Source organism: Bos grunniens, chromosome 21 (assembly GCF_055505025.1).
Source record: "Bos grunniens cultivar Pamir isolate PY7600 chromosome 21, Bosgru_T2T1.0, whole genome shotgun sequence".
In the NCBI taxonomy this organism is placed as follows: Eukaryota; Metazoa; Chordata; class Mammalia; order Artiodactyla; family Bovidae; genus Bos; species Bos grunniens.
In genome coordinates, this window is record NC_141185.1 from 40086848 (window position 1) to 40113992 (window position 27145).

The 27145-nt window shown below is 50.5% G+C and overlaps 1 protein-coding gene and 1 long non-coding RNA gene across 6 annotated transcripts in view; one reads left to right on the forward strand and one right to left on the reverse strand.

Annotated features, from left to right (window-relative positions):
• ADAMTS7 (ADAM metallopeptidase with thrombospondin type 1 motif 7) overlaps positions 1-15945 on the reverse strand; it is a 62331-nt gene extending 46386 nt beyond the window's left edge. For all 3 annotated transcript variants that reach the window (XM_086364037.1, XM_086364036.1, XM_086364035.1), the window contains exons 1-4: positions 15594-15945; positions 6140-6495; positions 3881-4046; positions 2571-2767 (exon numbers count right to left, since the gene is read on the reverse strand). In XM_086364037.1, the coding sequence (XP_086220163.1) occupies positions 2571-2767; positions 3881-4046; positions 6140-6495; positions 15594-15693 (819 nt within the window). In that variant the 5' untranslated portion in view covers positions 15694-15945. The remainder of the gene's footprint in view (positions 1-2570; positions 2768-3880; positions 4047-6139; positions 6496-15593) is intronic.
• Positions 14976-22079, forward strand: LOC147349469 (uncharacterized). 3 transcript variants are annotated; one of them, XR_015149845.1, is made up of 3 exons: positions 14976-15346; positions 17791-17945; positions 21300-22079. It is a non-coding gene; the product is annotated as an uncharacterized LOC147349469 (long non-coding RNA). The 3 variants fall into 3 exon arrangements; XR_015149843.1 differs by having other exon boundaries at positions 14989-15319; XR_015149844.1 differs by lacking the exon at positions 21300-22079 and adding an exon at positions 15460-15514 and having other exon boundaries at positions 15009-15319; positions 17791-19873.
• Positions 22080-27145: the final 5066 nt, after the last annotated feature.

Here is a 27145-nt window from a genome sequence, read left to right on the forward strand (position 1 = left end):
CACTGGGAGCGTTACGTGCCTTAGCTCACTTAATCTTCACACCTCTCAGGCAGGCATAAGTATCGCCATCTTACAGATGGAGCAACTGAGGCTCCAAGAGAGGCTAAATATGGGATCAGAAACCCAGATCTGACTGCATCAAAGTTTCTGCTCTTAAGTTTGGAAAGTGCTGCCTGCCTCCTCTCTGGTGGATGGATTCTAAACATGTACAGCTTTGGAGGCTCTGAGGAGTACTGCAGTAAAGTCTGTTACATTTTTTTTAACCCTGTGTTGCCAAACTTTCAAAAGTGCCATCTTTCTTCACAGAACATTTATTAGCATCTCTTGGAACAAGTACTCTCCAGAATATTCTTTGAGAAATGCTATAAGGCAGAGCTTCCCAAGCCTGGGATCTTATTCTTGTGCATCCATCACCATGTCCTTGGTACAGAGCTGACACTCAGCACTCATGTCAGCCTTACATGAACAAACATCTGCTCCAGAGGAAAAAAGGGATAAGTTCTCCTCACTCCCACCAACCTGTTCCCTCATCCTTCTAGCACACTCTGGACACCACAGCTATCCAGCTATCCCTCTCTGGGGCAGGTTAAGAGGCAGAGAGGACCGAGTAAGGCTTTGGAAGCAGATAACTCTGAGCTCCGGTTCCAGCTCTGCCACTCACCAGTTCTGTGACCTTGAGAAGTTCCTTGGACTGCCTGATCCTTTGTTCCTCCAACTACAAAATGGGGCTGAGGCTTGGAAGAGGCTCTGGGTGTGGAACACTGGCCAAGTAGCAGGTGTTCAGAAGCCTCAGCCCTAACACCCAGTCCAGCCCCCCTTGGAGGCTGGCTGCCTGTCATCCATGCCCCTATCATTTCCTGGAGTCTCCCTGTCGGGTATCCAGCACTGTTAGCCTCATAGGTGCCTCCACCCTGTCCAGACCAATGCTGGACTTGTCAGCTCACAAAAATTATGACACTGTCCAGAACATGTGACTGTGAAAGCCAGGCCCTCCCTCCTCCAGGGTGGGGCTCACAAGGTAAATGCCCGTGTCCTGTGGGCCTAGACAGGGAGGCGGGAAGGGGCCCTGCTCTGGGGTCAAATCCTTGATCCCTGGCACACAGGGGATGTCATGGGGGAGCCTGGAGGGCTTGATACCGTCCCACATGGAACACTCAGTAAAAGTGAGGCTGATGAACCCAGCCTTGGTGACTCCAGCCAAGCTCCTAGGCCTCTTTCAGGCTGAGCATGCAAGGGGAGGATCTCGTGGCCTGGAAACCTGCTCTTGCCCCCCTACCCCACCCCACCCCAGCCAAGGAGCAGGGCCCTGCTGTCCAGCAACAACCCCTCTGGAACCCTGGTGGCTAGTGGCTTGTCTCCCTGGGCAGACAAGGCTAAATGGAGGCTTGGCTGGGCCTTAAGAGACCTCAGGTGTCAGGCAGAAGGCTATGGCCTTTATTCCATTAGGAGGAGGGAGCCAACATGGGTGGCCAAGTCGGGCAGGAACTGGCCCAGAGCTGAGCTTGCCAATGCAGACTCGAGCAGTGGGGGCATGATGGCCACAGACAGAGCCCCTTCCTTTCTCTGACCCTTGGCTTTATGGCTATAAAAGAAGTGGCCAGACCTTAGATGACCCAGAGCATACACTTCCTTGAGTGTTTTGGGGGTTAAAGGCTGATATGGGGGAGGTCACAACACATGACACTGGCCACACCAGCTGCAGGGCACACACACCCGGCCTGCTCTCATTCACCCAGCCCAGAGGGAAAACCGTGCTGTTCAGTGGGTAGCCTGCTAAGAATGCCAAGGGCAGAGATCTCTTCTCCCCAGGGGCGCAGGAAGCAGCTTGGCTGCCTGAGGCCTCCCACCTGCACAATCTGGGGCAGCAGCTGGAAGGGGCTGGCTGGCACTAAAGGAGTGGGAATCACCAGCTTCGACCTGCCACAGTGCCCCAGGGAGGACTTGGGAGATCGGGGCTCCTGTCCAGGTCTGTCCTGGCCTAGCCTTGTGACCTGGGCAAGTCACTCACCCTCATGGGATCTAGTTATTTCGACTGTCCTATGGGATCAAGAGAAGTATGCCAACCCTGTTGTACCACCCAAGTGCTACCGTCATCCCCAGTTCACAGCGGAGAAAGCTGAGGCTAAGACAGGTAATGTGGCCTACCCAAGGTCACAGGTCCTTCTAACTCTAATGCCTGCTGATGGCTCAGGCAGGGGCTGGGCTGATTGGGCATTTCCACATCCCCAGTGACCAGCCCAGGTCCCAGCACAGGGTGGGGAGGTGCTTGTTTAGAGTGGTGTGGATGGGCCAGCCAGTCTACAGGCTCCTCCGGGCAGGCACAAGGTCGAGGTTGCTTCATCCCCCCCTCCCCCCACTCTGGTCCTAGCAGCGGGCAGAGGCTGCTGAGCCAGTGGGGTGCCATGACCTTCAGTGGTGTCTCACATCTGCCCAGGTTCTCTCCCAGTGACTCAGGAGCTGGAAGCCTGTACCAGGCATGGAGCCTGGGGTATATACCTTTGGGGTTCACCAACACCACCTCCTGGCAGCCCTCACCACCCCCCACCACACGCTGCCTGTGGCAGCCTCACCATGTTCATGATGGTCAGCACGTAGCTCTCGACATTCGGCTGCCCGTGGTACTCCACCATTTTGGCGTCGGCTACCACCAGGGTCTCCACCCACTTCTCTTTGCTGACCGAGCGCTGGTATCGATGCCTCAGCCGCTGACGCCGCCACTGTTGCCGCTGTTCCCAACGCTCCCGCTGGGGCTCCAGCTCTGGAAACTCTGTGGGCCCAGAAGGGGTGGGGGCTAGCTGCCAGGAGGTTGGCCCAGGACACACGTCTCAAGGACCTCTCCCCAGTGAGCTCTCTCTGGGTCAGCAGGATCGGAGACAAGGGGCCTACTCCCAGTGTGACTCTGCCCCAGACCTGTGCTGTGTGGCCCTGACCTAGTCACTTCCCTTGTCTGACCCTGGGGCTGCCTGACAATAAAAAGATAAGCCTAGCAGCCTCAGAGGATGACTTCTATGGGGCTATGAACATGGTGAAGCACTGAGCCTGTTAGGCGAACTCCTGGGCCTGTATCTCTCTATGCTGATCCACCCCCGCTGGGGGGTAAGTACCTCCCAGCTCACACAGACCTCTCAACCTAACCCCCAGCCTGGGGAGGCTGGCCAAGACCCCAGCCAGCTGACCCCCCTGGAGATCTGCCCCACTGCCCCAGGCTCCCCACAAGATCAGAAGAGGAAGCACATCTATGAAGCTGGGGAAACTGAGGGCAAGAAGCAAGCCCCGGTGAATATCTGTCCCAGGAAATAGAGTCCCTAGCCATGGGCAGCTTGTGAAGCTGGAGCATTCCATAGACCCCAGCAGCCTTTAGCAGGCAGCTCCTTACCTGGACTGGCCCAGCACAGACTGGCCACTCTGCAGAAGAGGTGCTGGGTGCCACACTCTAGGTCTCCAATAACAGAGGTCAGTTTTTCTGGGGTAAGACCAGAGTGGGGAGGGGAGGGAGGTTCCCGCCTAGTTGAACTGCTGAGGTTGTGTATGGCCCAGCCTTGACTGGACACTCAGGGAAGAATGGCTGCCACAGCTAGAGGTGTCACAGGCAGGGAGCAGGGAGGGGACACAGAGAGACTGAGCCCTGAGGTAGGGAGGTAGATGAGCTGGTGGTGAGAGGAGTCAGTCCAGGGGATGAGCTGGGGCAGGCCCAACAGGCAGAGGCCTCAGGCCCATCACACATAGAGGGCACAGGCTATGATGATGCAGCTGTTGGTTTGTCTGTGTCCCTTCAGTCCAAGAGGAGCTGGGCGTGGGGGTGTTAATAGAGGTTTCTGGAAAGGCCCCTCCATGTCCCAGACTCATCCCCTACCCCAGAGCTGATAGCAGAGAAACACACCTTTCACCCCACAGGTGCCTGGAGCCCTGGAGTCCCCCGGCTCTGCCCACTTCTCAGGGACTTGGCGCTTGTATACCACGTGGGGCTGGGCGTGGCCAGGCCGGGCGGGGACACCATCCAGGGGCTCAATGAAGTAGTCCTCGTTGGAGAGCTGGAACACACCTTTCTGGGAAAGAAGCACCAGGGTCACACGGGGAGGACTGACACTCGGCTGCCCTCCCCCACGCCCAGAGGCCTGTCCTGCCCAGCAGAGCCCATCAGGCCAACTGACCCCAGACACACTGTGCCTTCCTCCCTCTAGACCTTTGCTCACTTTGTACCCTCTGCTGGAACATCCCTCCCTACCGCCTTACCCAGCCAAAGGCTTCTAGGCTGAGCTCAGAAGCCATCAGCCCAGGAAGCTGCTCCATACACCCACCCCACCCCTTAGCCCATAAGTACAAAATAGGTCTGCATCCCCCACATTCCAAAGATGAGCAAGAATTACAATTAAAAACTTAACACCAAGGGGAAAAAAAGCTTTGGGTTAGTAATGTACAGCACAGTGCTATAGTTAATAACATTGTTTTGTGTTTTTGAAAGTTGCTAAGATAAAAAGTTCTCATCACAAGAAAAAAAACTATATGTACATAAATTTGTAACTAGACTTATTGTGATCATTTTACAATATATTAATAAATAGGTGTCAAATTGTCTGAAACTAATATTTTGATAATATCTCAATAAAAAGAAATTTGATTACCAAAAGAAAAAAAAAGAAAGGAAGGAAGAAATGGGTTTCCTTCCAAATCTAACAAGATGGCCATGGAGATACCCACTGCCACCAGGACACCCTCTTCCTTGGTCCCAGGATCTTCCAGAGAAGGGAAATTGAAAGGGGTGTCTCGGGGATGTTTGCTGGCATTCAGAGAGGCCAGAGGAAGGAGGGGCCTTGGGAAGTATCTTTGAGCAATCCACCACCTACTAGGGAAGCTCAGGACTCCAACATGGGAGGTTTTTCCTCCCTCAGACCCCTCCTCATTGGCTCCAAGTCAGCCAGTTGGGTCACTCAGGGCAGAGAACCTGGAGTGCTGGATCGTGTATCATTAGCTCTAGGGGCTGGAGGCCTGCGTTTACTCCACCACTGGATAACTGAGTGACCTTGGGCAGGTTCCTCTCTGAGCCTGTTCCCTCATCTGTAAAGTGGGAACAATGCCCATATGTGTACTTGTCGCTCAGGCGCAACAAAATTAATTTAACTATATGAAAAGGGAGAAGTACAGGCTCCTGTAAATGAGACTTTCCCAGGCAGCTGGGCTCTCAAAGGCCCAGATACCCTAGAGCAGGGGTCCCCACCCTCCAGGATCTTATGCCTGATGATCTGAGGTGGAGCTGATGTAATAATAATAATAATAGAAATAAAGTGCACAATAAATGTAATGTTCTTGAATCATCCTGAAACTACCCCCTACCCCTAGTCTGTGGAAAAACTGTCTTCCACGAAACCCTTCCCTGGTGCCAAAAAGATTGGGGACCAACGGCTCTAGAGCCTGTGAGGTGGGCTATATGTCATGAGCCCGTGCCCTGCCACAGCTATGGCTTTTCCTGAGCAATCTGAGCTGAGGCTCCCTGCAGGGCGTAGTGGATGGCTGAGAATGTGCCCCCATCCCCCCACCCACCCCCACTCCTCCCACACCCGACCCTCCAGAGCTGGGAGCAAAAGGAGCCCTATGCTGCCTGGAGAGGAGCTGCTCTCAAGCAGAGGGAGGCAATTAGGGCTGCACGTGGCTGCCAGCATTACCTCAACTCAGAAAAACCTGGAGGCTAAAGCCTGCTCTCCAGGGAAGCGGGGTGGGGGTGGGGGTTGCGCGATCAAAGTCATAACTGATACTCCTTGAAGATGAGGGACTCATCTGCTTTCTGAGTTACTTAGTCCACACACACCACAAACAAAAAGCTGTTTTCAAAGTCTGGAGTGACAGCTTCAACACTATCTGAGAAATTGTCAGAAATGCAAGTTCCCCACCCCCTCCCCCCATTTACCCTATGGGGCATCAGGTTTTCCACTAGGCCTCGGTGACTCTGGTTCGCTTTAAAGTTTGAGAACCGCTGCCCTAGAGAACAAAGAGGCCTGAGCTTGTCCACCCCATTTTACAGGTGCTAATACTGAGGCTGGAAGGGGGAACTCCAACTGGCCAAAACCAGCAGACAAGTCCTCGCCCAGGCAGGGGATGGGGATGGGGTGGGCCCACGTCCCGCCAGCTCACCCGGCGCACTCACCAGGCCGTCGCAGGCGCTGATGGCCGCCAGGCCGCCCTCGAGCTCAGGGTCCTGCACCTCACCTAGCAGGTGGCAGGCGGGGGCGCGGGCCCGGATGTGCGCGCGGCCCAGGCCGCCCCGCCGCCGCGTCTCGCTCACGAAGCCGGGCGCCAGCAGGTGTGGGTTGGCGGTCAAGTTGAAACGCAGCTCGCGGCCGCGGTACTGCAGCTCGTAGAAGGTGGGCGCGCTGGGGCGGGCGGACAAGTCCCTCTTGCGCAGCGCGCGGGGCCACAGCTCGTAGGACAGGAAGGAGCCCCCCGAATCCACACGCACCGGGTGCACAATGTCCAGCGCCGCCCGGCCATCAGTGGCGTGCCCTGCAGGGAGAAGAGCCGAGACGGAGTGGGCAGCGGCCGAGGGGGCGCTGAGGTCCGAGTGCCGGGATTCAAACACCCACCACCTGTGCTGTTTCACCGCTCCATGCCTCGCAGTCTCCACCCAGGTGATCGCAATAACCTCTTCACAAGTCTCCCTGCTTCCGTTAGTGACCATCTCGGGTCCCTCTCCCCCAGTATGATTAGCTTTCCACGTGGTAGTCCTAGGGACTCGTTCCAGAGCTGTCAGATCCATAGCCTTTCTCTGCTCAAAACCCTGCAGTGGCTCCCAGCTCACACACAGCAGCAAACTGTTCTAGCGATGGCCAGGGACGACCGATCTCATCTCAGCTACACCTCCCGAATTCCCTCCATTCGGCCACTGGCCTCCTTGCTGCCCCTGCCTCCGGATTTTGCTTTCTTGTTCCCTCCACCTGAACACGCTTCCCTGTTTCCCACATGACAATAAAGCACTCACTTCCTTCAGGTCCTTCCCCAAAGCTTACTCACTTCTTTTTAAAATTGCAACTCCCCGCCTCTCCCTATCCCCCCTTTCCTGCTTTATTTTTCCCCATAGCACGTCTCACATACTGTATCACTTAACATCTGCATTCTTTTTTCTATTTTTCTTTCTCCATCTCCTCCCAGTGTGAACTCTGAGAGGGCAAGAATCTTTAGTCTTTGTTGAAGATTTTAAGTGTTCAAGAATGTCTGGAAACTAGTAGTTTCTCAGTAAGTATTTGTGTAAAATCTGTAGAAAGGGGATCGTAACTTGCACTTTGGGGGCTGAAGATTAAATGAACTGATCTACTCCACATATAGCAGCGCCTGGCCCACTGAATACGATGAATACGACTGAATATGATGGCAATTATGATTATTAGATTATTATTAGCCTGATGGATTTTTTAAAGTGCCTGATGGTTCTTCTGCACACATCTCCAGGCCTCCTGAGATGGGGAGTCAGAGAAGGACCACCCAGGTAGGGCTCCCTGGCCCCTCATCACTACCATTTCAACCAAGCAGCTCTAGTTTATTTCTTTCACATTTGAGAGTTAAATGAAAAGATTCCAGGGCTGGAAAAATTTGCAGAATCCTCTCCTAGTCATTCTGTCTGCTTGATTTCCCAGTAAGTCTTGATTCTTAACCTTTTTCTGCCATGGACTCCTCAAAAAATGTTTTTAAGTGTGTAAGATTAAATGTATAGGAATACCAAGGAAATTCATTATACTGAATTAAAGCTGTCAAAATAATTTAAAAAGTAGATGTGAAATCATGTGTTCCTTTCCTAATGCATTAAACAAGATCCAAAGGCAAGTTTAATAACTATGATGATTTCAAAGTAGTGAAGAGCATCAGCCTTATTTCAAGATACCTGCAACTGTGTTGAGATTTTAAAAAAAGAAGAAAAAGTTTTTTTTCTTGTCCCTCTTGGTAGCTTACCTGTCTCCTGAGAAACCTGTATGCAGGTCAAGAAGCAACAGTTAGAACCAGATATGGAATAGCAGTCTGGTTCAAACTCGAGAACGGAGTACATCAACACTGTATATTGTTACTCTATTTATTTAATGTCTAGGCAGAGTACATCATGCAAAATGCTGGGCTCGGTGAATCACAAGCTGGAATCAAGATTGTCAGGAGAAACAACAACCTCAGATATGCAGATGATACTACTCTAATGGCAGAAAATGAAGAGGAACTAAAGAGCCTCTTGATGAGGGTGAAAGAGGAGAGTGAAAGAGCTGGCTTGAAACTCAACACTCAAAAAACTAAGATCATGGCATCTGGTCCCATCACTATATGGCAAATAGATGGCAGAAAAGTGGAAACAGTGACAGATTTTCTCTTCTTGGGCTCCAAAATCACTGTGGACTGCAGATGGTGACAGCAGTCATGAAATTAAAGGATGCTTGCTCCTTGGAAGAAAAGCCATGACAAACCTAGATAGTGTATTAAAAAGCAGAGACATCACTTCGTCCATTTAGTCAAAGCTATGGTTTTTCAGTAGTTATATACAGATATGAGAGTTGGATCCTAAAGAAGGCTAAGCATTGAAGAATTGATACTTTCAAGTTGTGGTGCTGGAGAAGACTTGAGAGTCCCTTGGACAGCAAAGAGATCAAACCAATCAATCCTAAAGGAAATCAACTAGGAATATTCACTAGAAGGACTGATGCTGAAGCTGAAGCTCCAATACTTTGGCCACTTGATGTGAAGTGCCAACTCACTGAAAAGACTCTGATGCTAGGAAAGATTAAAGGCAAAAGCAGAAGGGGGAGGCAGAGGATGAGATAGTCAGGTAGCATCATTGACTCAATGACCATGAATTTGAGCAAACTCCAGGAGATAGTGAAGGACAGGGAAGACTGGCATGCTACAGTCCATGGGGTCACAAAGAGTTGGACATGACTTAGCAACTGAACAACAATTGGTAGCTAAATCAGAGATGCTGCTAATACTATTGTGATTTGTTGCTAATATTTGTAATGGAAGGAAATACTGAATTTCACTTCAAGGTTAGAAAAATTAAAGATGTAATATAGTCCCATCCAAGTTCATGGATCCTCTGAATTCTACCCAGGTCCCTGTGGCTATGGATTCTAAGTTAGGACACCTGCAGGAGAGTCTCCAGATTGCTCCTGGAGAAAGCAGAGAGACATTCAGAGAGGTGCAGAGACTAGCCTAAAGGCACACAGAAAGAGTAATAAAGTCTCCCAAATGGTTTCAACCTCCCAGTAACGTCCTTCTTCATTCTCAGAGGTCTGTCTCTTGCTGGGTCTCAGTTTCTCCATTGCTAACATAAAAGCTATGACCACCCTAGACAGCATGTTAAAAAGCAGAGACATCACTTTGCCAACAAAGCCCGTCTAGTCAAAGCTATGGTTTTTCCAGTAGTCATGTATGGATGTCAGAGTTGGACTATAAAGAAAGCTGAGTGCTGAAGAATTGATATTTTTGAACTGTGGTGTCGGAGAAGACTTGAGAGTCCCTTGGACTGAAAGGAGATCAAACCAGTCAATCCTAAAAGAAATCAGTTCCGAATATTCATTGAAAGGACTGATGCTGAAACTGAAGCTCCAATACTTTGGCCACTTGATGCGAAGAACTGACCCATTGGAAAAGACCCTGATGCTGGGAAAGATTGAAGGCAGGAGGAGAAAGGGGCAACAGAGGATAAGGTGGTTGGATGGCATCATCGACTCAATGGACATGAGTTTGAGCAAGCTCCAGGAGTTGGTGATGGACAGGGAAGCCTGGTGTGCTGCAGTCCGTGGGGTCACAAAGAGTCAGACATGACCAAGTGAACATGAATTGGACTCGATCAAAGTTTTCCAACTATTTTGACCACTAGACCTAGTCTTCAAAAGAAATCTCACATGGATACACACACAAAGAAGAGCAGCACTGCTGGGAGTGGGCAGCAACCCCAGGGCTCACGCTCTCATTCTCTCTTTTCCTTCTCCACAGTTCCCAGGCCCTAAGGTGCAGGTAGGAAACTGGCCCATCTGAGGTTTGTCCCAGCCTCTGGTCCTACCTAGCTCTGGGGCTTGTCCTGGCTTTATGCCCAGCTCTTGGGATCCTGGCTGCTCAAGACAAAGACTTCTCAAGGCCACAAGAATGCCTGAGTGCCCTGCAGCTGTCCTACAGAGCTCTCTGTGTGGCTGCTGCTGGGGTGGGAAAGGAAGCCAAGTCCAGCCTGAAGCTCCCTCCAGGCCAGGCTGCAAAAACTCAACTCACCCTCCAATCTGTCTCCTGCCAAACCACTTGAAGAGTGCGCTGCATGGTGTGGCCCCCCGCACCCCCGCTGAGGACATCCCTCACTGCCCACAACTGCCCCAGTGGGCCAGCCATTAGGGCAGTCCTCTAAGAGCATTCTCCAAGAGGCAGGACACAGGGTGGGCTGGAGTAACTTGTTCAGTGACTTTAGGCAAATTTTCCTTGTCTCTGAGTTTCAGGAGGGCACAAGTGCAAGGATTTTCCAGACTTCTCGGATGAGAATTTGTTAAAAACAAGTTCTCAGGCCCTGTCCCAGACCCACTGAATCAGCATGTCCAGGAAATGGGACTGGGAAGCTGTGTTTTTACCAAAAGCCTCAAGGGATTGTGATCATCAGGGAAGTTAGGAAATTCCTTACTGGACATAAACCTGGCTGAACATCACAAGTACCTGGAAAGCTCTGAAAAACTGTAGCTGCCCAGGACCCAGCCCAGATATTCTGATTCCTTAGATCCAGGGCTCTGAGGCCCCAGAATCTGCAGTTTTCCAAACCTTCTGGGGATTCTGAAGTAACCATTTCAAGGCTGGCATTTGGAAGCCATTGGGCTGGATAGTTGAAGGAGACTTCTTGCTCTCTCATCCTCATAAGGGCATTTGGGAGGCCAACTCCACAACCATAGCCTGCAGACTTGTTTTTTTTTTGTTTGTCAGTGTATTGATTAGGGGCAGGTAGTGGTTTGTTGGACTGGCAAAAATGTTGAACAGTATTTAATCAGTTGCCAGTGTTTTTTGTAAAAAAGAAAAAAAATCACATAATTTTGTACAAAAGTCTCAATTTTCAGCTTAAAGTCTTATCGTCCATCCATGTCAGGCCTAAATTCACACTTGTCAGAAGTGGCCCATTAGAGAGGGCCTGTGCTTTCCCATCTGCCTCAGTCTCCACCACTTCCTATGTGTTCTCAGCACTGTCGCTAAATATAGGTTGCCCTCAGCTTCACACTTGTGCTGTCTTTCATTCAGTAAAGAGCTGAATCTCTAACAACAACGGGAAAACAAGGGCTGGGCCAAGAGGCCCTATGATTCAAGAAAAATGTCTTCCCATCAGCCTCGTTACGTTACCTGCCTGGCCCATGGCGTTTGGTGTTGTGAGGGAGAGCTAAGTGCCCTAACATCCAGGAAAAAGTACAAGACACCATCCTAGCCCTGAGAATAAATGGGTGCAGGGCACTCATGATCCTTACCCCTGGCACAGCGCTGGGAAAGTCCAAGAGAGGGCAGGGGACAGCCCAGAGATGTACGAGGATGAAGAAGAGCTTTGTCAGAGGGGCACATGTGACATGTCCCCTTGACATATGGGTACATATTTAAGCATGAGGATGAGGACAGCTTGGTGGTGGGCATCATGTGATAGACCACCAGAGAAATAGGAAGAAGTCAGGTGAGGGGAACAAGCAATAAAAAGCTTGACCCAGGCACGTGTTTTGTAGAATGAGAGACAATGGAGTTAGAAAATAATGCAGAAGTGTGAGCGTTGAACACAGGTAGACCTGGGTTCAGGTGCCAACTTGGCTACTTAATAGTTGTGTGGCCTGGACAGTCACTTCATCTTACTGAGCCTCAGTTTCCTCATCTGCTCAGAGTATCCAAGTCAGAAAATTTAAGGAGGGTCATGGAGCAAATAGATGGAGAATAAGAAAACAGTTATACTCCAAGGTTTTATTTTAAATGAATATTAAAAGCAGTTCCCAGGGCATGAACCATCACAGTCAAGGCTGCTAAAGACAAGCTGAAAGTGTGGGGTGCTGATGCCAATTAGCCCAGAAGTGCTCAGTGTACCAGAAAAATGGAAGCTACATGGCACACCTCTAGGCAACGGCAGTGTCCTCAACCGTATGTGGGTGGGAGAGGGCACTGTGTATAAGGCTGGGGAATCAGATCCCCTGGGGAGAGATGGCCCCGAGAGTTCAACAGTGTCCCTGGGGAGGGATCCATGAACCTGGGGGTATGCAGTCCTGTTGAGAACCCTTGCGCTAGACCTTGGGAAATTATTGCAAGATAGAAATTCAAGTGAGTTATAAAGAAGCATCCTCTTAAGTTCAAAAATGTGGTGGGGCTAAGCAGAAATATGCTGCAGGCAAAAAGCATTAGAAGTAATGTGCTCTATAGTCAGAGCACCTGGGTCTGCATCACAACTTTGCCATCAAAAGCTGTGAGGCTATGGGTAAACTAACCACACAGTCTCAGTTCCTCCATCTGTAATATGGGCATGATAATAATTATACCTTAGGTTGTGTGAGAATTCAGTGCGTCAATACATAAGCGCTTAGTTCAATAGATAATAACACAAAGCAAATGTGACTAAGTTATGACTGAAAATTAGCAAGAGAAGTTCTCAAGTATACTTAGCTATGTCTTTAAAAACTTCTTTTGCTTAATGACTTAATATTTTAATAAGAAATGTAAAAATATTAGTACTTACAGGATGTTACCATTTTTACTGCAATAATTTTCATTTTCTTGCTTTATTCTGCATTCATTAGTCAATTTGTCAATTAGTCAATGCATTCTGCATTCAATAGTCAATTTGTGTTGTTTTGCCATTAAAATATTTTTAAATGAGGGGAGTAAGTTAAAAAATAAACAACTCTTTCAGTGTCTCTGATAACTGATGGCTGGTAGAGATCATGGTGGTGGAAACTACCACCACCCAGTGCTAGCAAAGGGTAATTGCAGGTTCCAGTCCGGTTTGTGGGTGCATCAGAGCTGAGCCAGCAGTGCCAAAGCTACTGCAGATGGGAGCAGGGACTGCCAGTGGTTCATGGCTGAGTCTGTCCTGCCAGGAAGGTTATTCAGTTGTGATTGGAGTGAGTTCCTGCCACAACGGGTGTTGAATACTTTGACTATCACTGCTAGGTGACAGAACTGTCACCCTGGAACTTCTACCAGAGAAATGCCAACATGGTGTTTACCCTCACCTCCTTATCGAGTACCTGAGTTACAGTCCAGCTCTTCAAATGACCCATAGCTCATGACAAAGAGAAAAAATAACCAGGGTGTGTGTGACACATGCCCCCCCCCCACTCCAGTCCGTCTGCACTTGCCTGCATGCACGTGTGTGCATGCACACGCACACAGAGCTCACATGTGTGAAACAGTGTTTTGGTGGGTCCCTGCGCCAGTCCCAGCAATCCCAAGTCCCTTGGTTTGTTACATTTTTCTAAAAGTGAGCCCAAGATGTTTTCTTTGGCCTCTAACTGGGTCGCATTCAGTGGGCAGAGCACCTGGTCTAGGTTCCCCAGGCAGGTCTGAAGAAAATGACAAAGAGCTCAGCAGCCTCCGTGTCAGGGATCCCAAGTGGGAGAGACTGGGGAGGACCTCATGTGACATATCTATAGGGACACTGGAGACAGACACTCACCTGAAGGGGGACCCAGATTAGATAGGAGGGGCGCTTGCCTTTCCTCCACCCCAAATGGCAGGTCCAAGTTTCAGGACACACCAAGGACTCCCTAATCTTATTGGGTCTACCTGGCAGACTCATAAAAACCACGGCCACCACGTGGCAGTTTCTCTGTTCTGTGCGAAGCAAACACATTCACCATCTCGCTGAATTCTCGTAACAACCCTTGGAGGTAGATACCATTATCCCAGTTTAACAACATGGGCAAGCTCATACATGTGTCTGGCTTGCAGTAGGAGACCCTGACCACAGGCACTCCCCGGCCCCCGACACACACATAACCTTTCTCCCACAGCTGCCAGGGAGCCTGGACCCAAGTTCAGGCTTCAGGGGCAATTCCTTGGGGCGAATACTTTCCTGCTCCCATCACCTGGTTCACCCTCATCGGTCCCCAGCTCTGGGGCAGTGGGAAAACACAGGCTTCACCCAGGTAGCCCAGGAGTCTAACCTCGCAGGTCACTCCCCTCTCTGAATCTGTCCTCTCATTTATAAAAGAACTTTCCATCACACACCTTGCAGGGTTGTTGTGGAGCTGATGAGAAATAAGAAGTAGGGATGCTGGCACATGGTAGGTCTCATTAAATATTTGCTCTGTCCCCTACACATTGTTGCTAGACAGGGAGCTTCCTCCCTAAAACACTGCTCCCCTCAACGGCTTTCATCAGCTGCACCCCTCAACGGTTCCTTGAACCTCTAAGATCTGGCTTAAATGCTCCCTACATTCCGGCCCATATGCTTTTCCAGCCTCACAACCACAATCCCTCTGCTGAGGAGGGAGGTCTCCCCGAAACCCAGCTCGAAGCCCTAATCTAGCCACCCCACCCCGACCCGCTCCACCAAGCCCGGTTGGGCTGCACCCATCCGCACCCACACATCCCCCCACCTCCCCACTCCCCCTTCCAGCCCATCTAAAGTTCATCCACCACACACACACCCTTCCAGCCCATCTAAAGTTCACCCAACACACACACACACACACACACACACACACCCTTCCAGCCCATCTAAAGTTCACCCATCCTTTCAGTCCCTCCAAGCTCGGGCCCCTCTCCTACAAAGCCTTCTTCCCGACTGCCTCGCCTCAACAGTGCTTCCCACTATTCTACCCGCGCCCAAGAGACCAGGAGCTTCCAGAGCGCAAGGCCAGGGGGTCCTCTACACCCTCCGATCCTAAATTCCCAGGCCGGACGCTCCAGGAGCTCCGTGGCCCGGCGGACCGGGACGGAGCATGATTCTGGACGCGGGCCAGAAGCTCGTCGGAGGCCAGCCGGGCGGGGCTGGGCGGGGAGAGCCAAGCCCAGGGCCGGGGAAAGAAGCTCCTTCTCCGCGCTGCTCTCCCGGCGCCTTCACACTTGGGGGAGGGGGAGGCAGGAAGTGCAAGGACCGCGCAAGACGCGGCCCGGGGAGCTTGAGGGCCGGGCAGGCTGCCTAGAGGCGGGGGACCGGGGCGGGGGGCCGGGGCTCGGCAGGGAACCGCGTAGACCTGAGACCCCGCGACTCCGCCCGCAGCGCCCTGGCCAGCCTGCTTTCCAGACGAGGCACACTGGGGAGGGCGAGAAACTGAATCCATCGTCAGCAAGCCGCGCTCCGTCCAGTCGCTCAGACGAAGAGATTCCCCGGGAGAGACAGACGCGCTCTGCTGCACCCGAGGTGGGGAAACGGGAGCTCGAAGAGCGTGTAAGAGGCTTATTCTGGCTATGGGCAGGGTGCGTAGTGGAGTCGAGGGCTGGGGAAAGCTCCCTGAAGGCGCGGTTTCGCTGCCCTAAGCCCACCCCTGTCCCTAACACCAGGAGAGTGGGGGGCGACCCCTCCCGGCAGAGCCTGGCAGGAGCGGAATCTGCAGAGGTGAGAAGGGGCTGAACCTAGGCTGGAGAAGCGGGGAGGGGTGGCAGGGCCGGCCGGCCGGGGCGGGGCAGCCACCCACCTGGTGCAGATCCGTGGGCGCCCGGCGCCAGGACCGAGAGGAACAGGAGCAGGGGGCGCAGCAGCGGCGCGGGGCTTCGGGGACTCGGGCCGCTGGGCATGGCCGGGGCCAGGCGGCCGCCAAGCGACCCCTCGCACACGCTCTCGTCCGTCCCGTCCGTTCGCTGCCCGGTCCCGGGTCCGGCTCAGGACATGCCCGACCCGCGTGCAGCTCCCGGCGTCCTGGGCCCGGACTGCCGCCCGGCGGGCGGCTGCGCTCGGTCTGCGAGCAACAAAGGCTGCAGGGCCCGCCCCCTCGGCCGGCTGCGGAGGAAAAGAAAAGACTGGAGAGTGAGAAGCGGAGAAAGAAAGGGAAGGAGGGAGGGAGGGAGAAACGCCGCGGGCCCCCGCCCCGCCCCTCGGGCTCCTTCCCCCGCCCCCGGCCCGCCCCTCCCGCCCAGGCGCGGCCTCGCCCCGCCCTCGCCCCACCCTCTCGGGCCACTCCGGGCCGGGGCCGACTGCCCACCGCTCAGGGGCGGAGCACCGGGCAGGGCGCACGCAGCGGCCCCCGACGGCCCATCGGCCGCCCACCGGGCCGAGGGCGCCGTCTGGCGGTGGAGCCAAGCAGGGCCCTCCTGTCCTGAGCCCGCCGGAGCCCCTCAAAGAATCTGGAATTTCTGCCTTGTCCCTAAACTGTGCTCGAGGTGGCGCCCTTCGGTGCACTCCCGGGGCTAGGCAGTCCTGCCCTTCTAAAGAAGAGGGACATAGAGGCCCCGGGAGGGTCCAGGATCTCCAAAGCTAGCTGGGGAGAGAGGCCCAGACTCTTCCCAAGGGAGCATCTGTTTCCTACTTGGGGCAGGGTCCCTCAATTCCTCCTGTCCAGACTCCTTTCCAAGTGTGTTTGCCTGAAGGGAAGCACAGCATTTGGCCCATGGGCTGGAGCCCACAGACTCAGCAGGGGCCTCCTGGGAGCTTGGAAATCAGCCAAGCCCAGCCTCGCATCCTCAGCTTCAAACACCCGCCATCTGTCCTGCTCCCTCCCTCGTTGCTCCTAGAAGCCTGTCCCCATGTCAAAGAACACTCCCATCCTCCACCTTCTGCTTCACTAAACCTGGCCCTACCCTGAGGACCTTCACCTCTTGTTCTCAGTGGTGGTCTGCTTTCTTCCCCGGACCAGCCTTTGTGTAGCCTTCTGCCGCCCACATACCTCCCCGCTGTTCCATCTCACGTGCACTTTCCCTCATTCTGGAAGTTCCCATCTGGCTCCTTCACCCCAAGCCCTGCTGTCCTCGGGGACAAATGCAGCACATGGCTACCCAGTTGCTTGACCGCCTCATCTCTAGTGGCCCTTCCCTCCACCTTAGCCACCAGCTCTCCTGGGCTCCTCCTCCCTCCACTGCCACAGCCTAGGCTCTGTCACCCTCGACAGCCCACTCTGAAGTCTCAAGATCAGATGCCCCACTCTCAGCACATCCTGATGCCTTTCCCATCCTCCCTGAGTAGTCACAGGAACAATATGTGCTTTTCTTCCTCCGGTCTCTTGTCACCTGCCTCTGCCCACCCCACCCCACCCCCACCTGCACCTCCTAGCTCCACTCACTTCCCTCCCTAGCTATACTCATTGCTTGACTTCTGGCCCTTACCCAACCACTTTCCATTTCTCCCCTGCCCCTAACAGCCATCGACCTTGCTACAGGGACATTTCACACTACATCCTGCCCCCCACCCCCCCATGCTGTGCACCAAGCATCTATAACTGGCACCCATGCATTTTCCCATCCTCTGGACACAGTGGAGCAGGCACCTTCCAGCGGTCAGAGACCGAAGCTTCTGCCAGGCCTCTCCAAGGACCTTGCTCTAGGTGTTCCTCTCTTTCCTTGGTCTCCATTGGCTCCTGTTCAGTTCAGTTCATTCACTCAGTCGCATCTGATTTTTTGAGACCCCATGGACTGCAGCATGCCAGGCTTCCCTGTCCATCACCAATTCCCAGAGCTTGCTCAAACTCATATCCATTGAGTCAGTGATGCCATCCAACCATCATTGGCTCCTGACCCTTAGTTTAAAACAATTCTGGTCTCCTTCCTAGTAAAGATATGGATTATACCCCTCCATAAATGAGTGATTCCTCTCTAGTTCCCACCCCATATTTCTGCTCTCTTTCTCAATCTAACCTCTCCAGGCAGTTATCTAAATTTCTCCTCCTCTCGTTTGCATCTCAGGCTCACCCCCTCCACCATCTTCCACTCTGGTGCCAGAGCCACAGGACCCTTCAAGTCCTTCTCATCTTGACCTGCCCAATGCATTCTAGAGGTGTTCTCCGTCTCCACTTCTCAACTCCACCCTCATCCGCCTGGCAGACCGCCTTCCCACAGGTGTTGGGTATTCACAGGGAACAAGAGGGTCACAGTCTCTGGAACTCTCTCTGGAGGAGGGCCACAGGCTCGTAGGCAAACATGTAAACAAGACCAGCTGCTAAGAGGGGCTATGGAGAAGATAAAACAGGGAGTTTAGAGGGTCTACTCTCCAAGGGGTCAGTCAAGGAGGGCCTCCCAAGGAGGTGATATTCACCAGTCATGTGAGGGTGAAAGGGAAGAGATGGATGCATACTTGGTGCATCTGAGTGAGACCTGTCTTTTCAGGCTCAGCTTACACATCACCTCTCAGCAAGTCTTCCCCCAATCCCTTCTCAAGCTCCCCAGAGCATCTTTGCAACCCCCATCATGGCTCAAATCACATTGCATTGCTCTTGTCTGTTATGTCTGCCAAGCCCACCACACTGTGAGATGCTCAGGCCGTGCCTTCTTTGTTCTGTGATCTCAGCCTCCAGCACAGGAAGCCCCAGAGTTGGAAAGGATCTGGGGGTGGGGCAGGACACAGGGTCCTCCCTGGCCAGTACCACAATCTGTTGTCCTTGCTCCTCCGGGGAGCTGCCAAGGCCAAACACAGATTAGAGGCTTTTCTGAAAGGCAGCCTAGGAGCCTGTGTTTTTAAAACCCGTCAGCTGACAACAGTCCTCACCTGTTTCCATCTGTGTCCCAGGTCCTGGCCTTTACTCTGTCCACAGCCTGCTGGGCTGCCTTCATTTTAAGCCTCCTTGGGAACTATCCTGGACACCACAGGATACAAAAGGATTGTGAGGTTTAGTCCTGCCCTCGTGACACAAATAACAATCCAACCAGAAAAATAAGGCCAGCCAACTCCAACTCTGGGGCGTAAAGTTTACATTTTGAACAAAGCAAGAGATTTGATATTTCAACATGTAATTGTTCAAAATGTCAGGTATCCTATTAGAGTCCCCTCCAACCCCTGCCAAATCTTGACTGAATTAATTTATGTTTTAAATGATTGTTATCTATGTAGCCCAACATCTCCAGTAAGATTTAACTGAGCTAAAACACTACTAGAAACAGATCAAGCGAAATAAGAAACTAGACTCATTCTACTTCTATATATTCACTTATATATTAATAGATCACTTAAAAATTAGCCAGTAGAGCACATGTATTTAAAATCATAAATGAATAGATAGCAATTTTAAAATGAAGCATATAATTTAAAAAAATACTATAAAACTTCTTTGGGCTTCTACTTATCTGTCTAACGGAGATAGAGATTACTGCTACTGCTGCTAGGTCACTTCAGTCATGTCCGACTCTGCAACCCCATAGACGGCAGCCCACCAGGCTCCTCCGTCCCTGGGATTCTCCAGGCAAGAACACTGGAGTGGGTTGCCATTTCCTTCTCCAATGCATGAAAGTGAAACGTGAAAGTGAAGTCCCTCAGTCGTGTCTGACCCTCAGTGACCCCATGGACTACAGCCCACCAGGCTCCTCCGTCCATGGGATTTTTCCAGGCAAGAGTACTGGAGTGGGGTGCCATTGCCTTTTCCTAGTGATTGCTACTGAATTTCAAAGTTTTTTAGAGCAGTAATTCTCAACTCGGGGTGATTTTGATTCCAGGAATTTTGCAATGTCTGGAGGTGTTTTTTGTTTGTTTGTCTTGTTTTTATTGTCACAACTGGGGGAGGTACTCCTGGCACCAGACAGGTAGAAGCCAGGGATGCTGCTAATATCTTACAATGCACAGGTCAGCCCCCCGACCCCGCAACAAAAATTATCCAGCCCAAATGTCAAAGTGCCAAGGTTGAGAAACTCAACTCCTGGGTGCATGAGGACTCTGTCTGGAGCTGGCCCAGCCTTCAGAATGGGCAGACCAACACCTGGCAAAGTTAAAGGTCTTTTGTATTTTATTTTGCATTTTTTGGTAAGGCAAGCACAGAATAAACATTCACACTTTTACAAACAGTGAAGAGTAACTCTTCCCTCCCAAAACTGACCCCTAGTCCCTCGGTGCTCCTTCCCAGAGGCCATTATTATTTCAGTTTCTCCTGAACCCTTTTAGAAAAATTCTGCTGCTGCTGCTAAGTCACTTCAGTCGTGTCCGACTCTGTGCAACCCCATAGACGGCAGCCCACCAGGCTCCCCCATCCCTGGGATTCTCCAGGCAAGAACACTGGAGTGGGTTGTCATTTCCTTCTCCAATGCATGAAAGTGAAACGTGAAAGTGAAGTCGCTCAGTCGTGTCCGACTCTTCGAGACCCATGAACTGCAGCCTGCCAGGCTCCTCCGTCCATGGGATTTTCCAGGCAAGAGTACTGGAGTGGGGTGCCACTGCCTTCTCAGAGAAAAATTCTAGGCAAACACAAAGTTCCATTGAGCGCACATGGTGGCACAGTCACTCTACACCTGGCTTTTTTCATTTAACCACATAGCTCAGAGACAGGAGATGGGCCAGCATCCTTACTCATGGACCTGCAGCAGCCTTATTTTAATAGCTTGTTAGCATGTGGCACGTAACCCAGAATGTAAGCTCCACGGGGGCAGGAAACCTCTGTCTTGCTCACTAATAGACTCTTAGAACAGTAGCTGACATACAACACACATTCAGTAGCTATTGTCAGTTATCCAAATAAATGTTGGATGGTTGACATTCCATCACGTGTATATGTCACCCATCTCCTACTGGTGGGTATTTAGATTATTTCTCATCTCTTGCTGTGACTATCCTCTGTGCATATAGGTGAGTACAACTGTTGGATAAAGTCCTAGAACTGGGGCTGCTGTCAAGGGCATATGTGTTTGTAACTTTGATAGATAAGAATTGCCAAATTAAGGGCACAATTTTAAATGCTAATTTAGGGTACAGATTGCTAAACAGGGATGCCTAAAAAAGCACTTCCTTTCATGGGACAGCAACTGGGCTGAGTAAGAACTGGCTTTGAAAATGCACAAGTTGATTGACTTGGAAAGAGGATGCTGACTTGCTTCCATGGGACTGATTAGCCATTGTTCTGGAAGCCCTGGAGACATGGGTGTTCTCAATATAGTCCCATAGTTCAAAGCACTGTGGCCTTTGCCTGCCAACTACCCAGCTTAGGAGGGGGGCCTGACCCCACACTGCCATGAGGGACAACATCACAGGAGTCATGGACATTATCCACATGGAAATTTCAAAACTGTCAGTCAGCTCAGGGGACAAAGGTCCAAGAACAGCTTCCACTCTCGCCAGCAGCCATCTGGGCAGTGAGAAGGATGATTAGACAGAGGCGAATTGTGATGGTGAATGAGTGCTGAATCCCATGTGTTGGCACTATGCTTTTACATGCAAGGTCTCACATCATCCTCCTCCCAGCACTGGGAGTGGACACTATTATATCTTCATTTTACAGATAGAGAAGCTGAAGCACGAAGAGGTCAGGTGGTTTGCTGAAGGTCCCAGCACCCAAGTCCCTGAGTACCTCTGCCTCCTGGATTGCCAGTTTGAGCTTCTACACCTCAAAGGATCTGCTTCTTCCTGGCTCCACCTTTGGGAGTTGTTTCTAAGTCTGCCAGACGGCTAGATATGTGGGAATAGGCCACTTCCCCTTCACTAGAGAGTCACTGAGGCTTGCATTTAGGAACACCTCCCAACTGTCAAGGGCCAGGAGCCATGCTGATTTCCAAAGGGACCCTCAGGAATGGCCATCAGATTATTTCCTGCACTCAAATCTTGTCTTCACATCTAGCCCATAAACTCCTGGACAGCCAGGGCCCTGTCAATTGGACTGAAGACTAGCAGATCCCAGAAGACTGTTGTGTGGGAGGCTGTGTCCCCAGCCTGACATTCGCACAAACCTTAGATCTCTTACTGCCCCACACTGCACCCTTGGCTGTTTTTTTCTTTTTCTTTTTTATAATTTTTTTTTCTTCTTCTTGCTATTGTTTCAGCAAGGGGTGTTCCAAATCCTTGTGTCTGGAAATAATTTGAAAACTTTTTATGCTTTTCTATTGTATTTATTGAGTTTTTGGAAGCTCTTTCTGTTATTTATCCTATAACATTTTTTCATGTATTTTATTAACTTTTGTAAAGAAAATACTTGTTCCGACATCTAAAAATCAGAACCGTTGCTGGTAATAAGATCCTGGATAAAATAAATGACATGGGTCATTTTTCTTTTTTAATCAATAAATCATTTCACTACTTTATTTATCCAACAGATACTCACTTGTGCTGCCTGCAGTGGAGCTTAAATGAATAAAAACAGCATGATCCTTATTCTGAAATTGCTATTGCCAATTTTAAAAATGAAGTTAGTTATATAATTTGGGGGTTAGAAGGATATTTTTAAGACGAAGTCAATAGCAAAATATTCAGGGAAAGAAGTTAATAGATGTGCCTACATCTATTGCCTTTCATGAAGCAAACGTTTCTCCATATTTTAGAAGTCCTTAAATCCAACATTAAAAATCAAGAGATCAGAAGAGACCTAGAGAGATCAGAAGAAATAGAAAATTATCAAATAAATGATAGAAGAATCTTTCTCAGGAGTGCAGCACATGCATTTCAGACCAAAAGAGTTTACTGGCATCCAGTACAACAGATAAGAAAAGACCCCGACCAAGACTCACAGGTTCCTTGGTGGTTCAGATGGTAAAGAATCTGCCTGTGCTGCAAGAGACCTTGGTTTGATCCCTGAGTTGGGAAGATTCAGTGGAAAGAAGGAAATGACAACCCACTCCAGTATTCTTGCCTGGAGAATCACATGGACAGAGGAGCCTGGCAGGCTACAGTCCACGAGGACACAAAGAGTTGGACACGACTGAGCGACTAACACTTTCACTTCTAAGACACAACATCTTGACGTAGCAGAACTTGTAGGTACTTGAGAAAATTATTCCCAGAGGTGGGAAGAAAATGATCACAAAGACTATGTAACAGAATGGTGCCAGAATTCTCTCCAGCAGCCCTATTAGCCAGAAGTCAACAGAGCAATGCCTTCAAAATTCTGGAAAGTGGTTTCCAACATAGAACTCAATTCTTGGGCTCTCGATCAAGTGTGAGGGTAGAATAAGTCCATTTTAAGATATTTAAGGTCTCAAGACATTTGTTTCCTATGGTCTTTTTCTCTGAAAGTTACAGGAGGTTGTGCTCCACCCAAATGAGGAGGTAAACTATGAGAAAGACCTGGGAACTAGGCAACAGGTGACCCGACACAAATTACCTTTGTTGGCAAAGACAAATTACATGGGTCGGCAAAGAAAGGGAGTCTCCCAAATAATAGTAAAGGAAATTTTCAGAATCACAGTTGTTTAGAAGGCCAAGAGAGCCACTAGTCCACATTGGAGCAGAAAGTCAGAGATCCAGATGGGAGGTCTCAAAATAAATGAACAAAACCCAAAGAAATAGAAGTTGCCTTATATATACATAAGAACCCACAAAGGCCTAATTGCAAACCATCTGAATGGACAATTCAAAATTCAGTGGTAAAGATAAGACCCACAGGCTTGGCTCAGATTAACTACTACTCTGGGCTGACTGGCTTCAGGATCTAGAGTTGTTCTCAAGGTAAGCTCCACATCATGATGGAATGAGTGACAGGCTCTGCAGTCAGATTGGTTGGGTTTAAGTCCTAGCTTTGGCTAGAACTAGCTGCATGCCCTTGGGCAAACTGCTCGATTGTTCCCAATCTTATAACCTTAGTAAACAGATCAAAACAATGATCTATGATATTGCGTCAACTTATTAAGATGATATATGTGAAACTGCTTTGTAAACTAGTATTAGTACAGTGGAAGTTATCCAGCAACCTCTGCCAACCCAACTCACCAAATTTTGCCACATTTGTCTGTGTTCCTCCAAAATTCCAAAGGTGTTGGTGTTAGGAGGTGGGGCCTTTGGGAGGTGACTAGGTTGTGAGAGTGAAGCCCTTGTGAATGGGCTCCATGAAAGAGGTCCCAGAGAGCTTCCCCTCCCCTTCTACCAAGTGAGGGCACAACTGCAAAGAGAAGTCTGCCACCTGGAAGAAGGCTCTCACTTGACCATGTTGGCATGTTGATCTTGGACTTCTAGCCTCCAGAGCTGTGAAAAATAAATTTCTGTTGTTTATATTCCACCTGGTCTATGATGTTTTATTTTAGCAGCCCAATTGGACAAAGACAGCCAATCTCCTGGTAAAACGTACAGACTACTGCCCTTGGCATGTGGATCTCTTGCTACTAGTAGAATACAATCTCCCACTCTACATCAAGTGTGGCTATTTGGACCAACAGCACAGGCATCACCTGAGAGCTTGTGAGAAATACAGCATCTCAGCGTGCCTCTAACCTGCTGAATTGGAATCTGCCTCTTCACCAAATACCCAGGGGAAAGGTGGGTACCTTAAATACTGGCCTGAGTGAAGTGAAGTCACTCAGTCGTGTCTGACTCTTTGCGACCCCATGGACTATAGCCTATCAGGCTCCTCCGTCCATGGGATTTTCCAGGCAAGAGTGCTGGAGTGGATTGCCATTTCCTTCTCCAAAATACTGGTCTGCTGCTGCTGCTGCCGCTAAGTCACTTCAGTCGTGTCCGACTCTTTGCGACCCCACAGATGGCAGCCCACCAGGCTCCCCTGTCCCTGGGATTCTCCAGACAAGAACACTGGAGTGTTTGCTATTTCCTTCTCCAATGCATGAAAGTGAAAAGTGAAAGTGAAGTCACTCAGTCATGTCTGACTCTTCACGACCCCATGGACTGCAGCCCACCAGGCTCCTCCGTCCATGGGATTTTTCCAGGCAAGAGTACTGGAGTGGGGTGCCATCGCCTTCTCTGAAATACTGGTCTAACAGGCCCCAAACACTTCTCTTCCCACCAAACAAGCTGCAGGCTTCCCAAGAGCCACCTGGATTGGTTTACAAGCCAGTTTATACTATTGCTTCTGCTATTATATTATGAAACATAATTAAATAGATAAACCCAAACCTGAGTACAAAGGGAGAGTTGTTTCTAGGAAACCTAGGCTGGAAGCTTTAGGAAGACATGATAAAGGAGAATGGTCTAGAATTACAGTTCAGTAGAGGAGGCTTCTAGAGAAGGAAATGGCAACCCACTCCAGTGTTCTTGCCTGGAGAATCCCAAGGACGGGGGAGCCTGGTGGGCTGCTGTCTACGGGGTTGCACAGAGTCAGACACGACTGAAGCGACTTAGCAGCAGCAGCAGCAGCTGCAGAAGAGGCTTCTGGGAAGGGTTTAATAGCTGGAGCTATTGGCTGTGGGCATACCTTAGGGGTCATGCCTGAGGATACCAGGTCCTCCTCATTTACCCTGAGTCAGCCCTGTACTTCCCCCACAACCACCACCCCCAGCATTACAGCTGTTCCTTGCCCTATCCAGGTGTTCTTTATTCCTGAACTAACACTGGGACACTTACACGAGGGATGCATTACATGAATTTTCTTATTAACCTTGGAGCAACCCCATGAGGGAAGTTATTACTATCCAATTTATGGGCAAGAAAAACAGAGATTAAGTCACTTTTGTGAGGTCACATGGTAACTGGCAGGGCAGGACTTGAAAGGAGGTCTGCCCCCAGGTACCAGGCTCCAACCGTGACACTGTTGATGGCAACAGACACCAAGAGTTTAGGGAAAACACAGATGCTGCAGAAACATTTGAGAAATGTACATTCCCACCAGCAGTTAAAGGGATGTAGATCCAAGAAACCGGTGACCACTTCTCACCTGTCAAATCTGCAAAAGTTTTTGTTCTTTTGCAATTCAATTTGCATTTATGTCAAAGTAATATGTGTTCATGGTTTACAAGAGTCAAACGGCCCTACAGGCACACAAGATGAAAAGCAGCTGCCTCTGCCCTGGCTCATCGCACACCCACCCAGGCACACTCTGTGGGAGGAGGGGATTCAATTCCAAGAGGTGGCCTGAGCCAGGCCGCTCCTGCTGTGGCCTTTACCTTCTGTCCCCTCCATACTTCCTCTGGGCTCTCCAGGGCCTCCAGGAACGTTGCCCTGATGTTCTGCTGATCTTCCCAGTACAGCGAAGCAAGGGGCTGAATGGCCCAGATTGGGAGTGGAAATGGGGAACCAGAGGGAGATGCATAGCAAGAACCCAAAATGACCCACACCCCTTAACATAGCCATCTGTAATCTCACTTGGGGTGGGTGGGAGGAGGGAACCATTCCAAAAGGAAAAACCAGCACTGGCCACATCATTTGTAGAAAACTCTATGTGGAAGTGCTATTTCTTCACTGCAGTAAGAACAGTAAAGAGATTTTATTTTTACTTTTTGGCCATGCAGCACCATATGTGGGATCTTAGTTCCCTGACCAGGGATTGAACCCATGCTTCAGGTACTGGAATTACAGAGTCTTAACAACTGGACCACCAGGGAAGTCCAAAGAGATTTTTTTTTTTAGGAAAGAAAAATAAATATATCCCCAACCTGTCACCCTCTCCCACCAAAAACTATGTTCTCTTGGGTGGATCCCCAAACACGTAGGTTTTTAGAGCACGGTCATCAGCATTACAGGGAAAATGACAGGCTCTTCAGAGCGAGGTTTGGGGTCAGTTCCTGGTTCTGCTGTGGGATGTACGACAAACCCCCTTTCTGAGCCTCTGCTCCCTCCTGTGTGAATGGAGATCACATTTCCTGCCTCACGGAGGAGCTGGAGGATGATATGTATAAAAAGCCTGGCATTGGGCTGGGGACATAGTAGCTGCTCAACCAGGAGGAAGGCAGCTGCCTCCCAGAAAGCACCCTGGCCTCAGTGCTACACTCTCTCCTGGCTCCAGCTAACCTCTGTGGGACACTCCCTACAGCCCTGAACTGGGAAATCCACTGCCAGCACTTGTCACTCACTGCCCTTCCAGCTCTGGCCTTTTTAAAGGCCCAGACAAGGCCTTCCCATAACCATAACCCATCCTACTAAGGGTACCCACAAGTGCTCACAGAATGAATCCTTACAGCCCAGCTCAGAGCTCATAGCCCCCTACCCTCCCTTCCTGCCCCTCCAAGTGCCTTCTGCCTCCAACTCTATCCCAGTGGCCCTCGTTCAGTGCTGACCCTCCCCAGCTGAGCTCTCCTGTGACCTGTGGGCTCCTGGGGGTAGAACGGATGCTGGTCCAGCTCTGTCTCCATCACAGTACCCATCAAAGGCTGAGCCCGCTGGGCAGGGTCCTGCAGACCTTCATCCATGGTTCTTTGTTGACCTCCCACCATGACAAGGGCAGTGAACATGACAAAGGCAGGCCTTCCTTTCAAT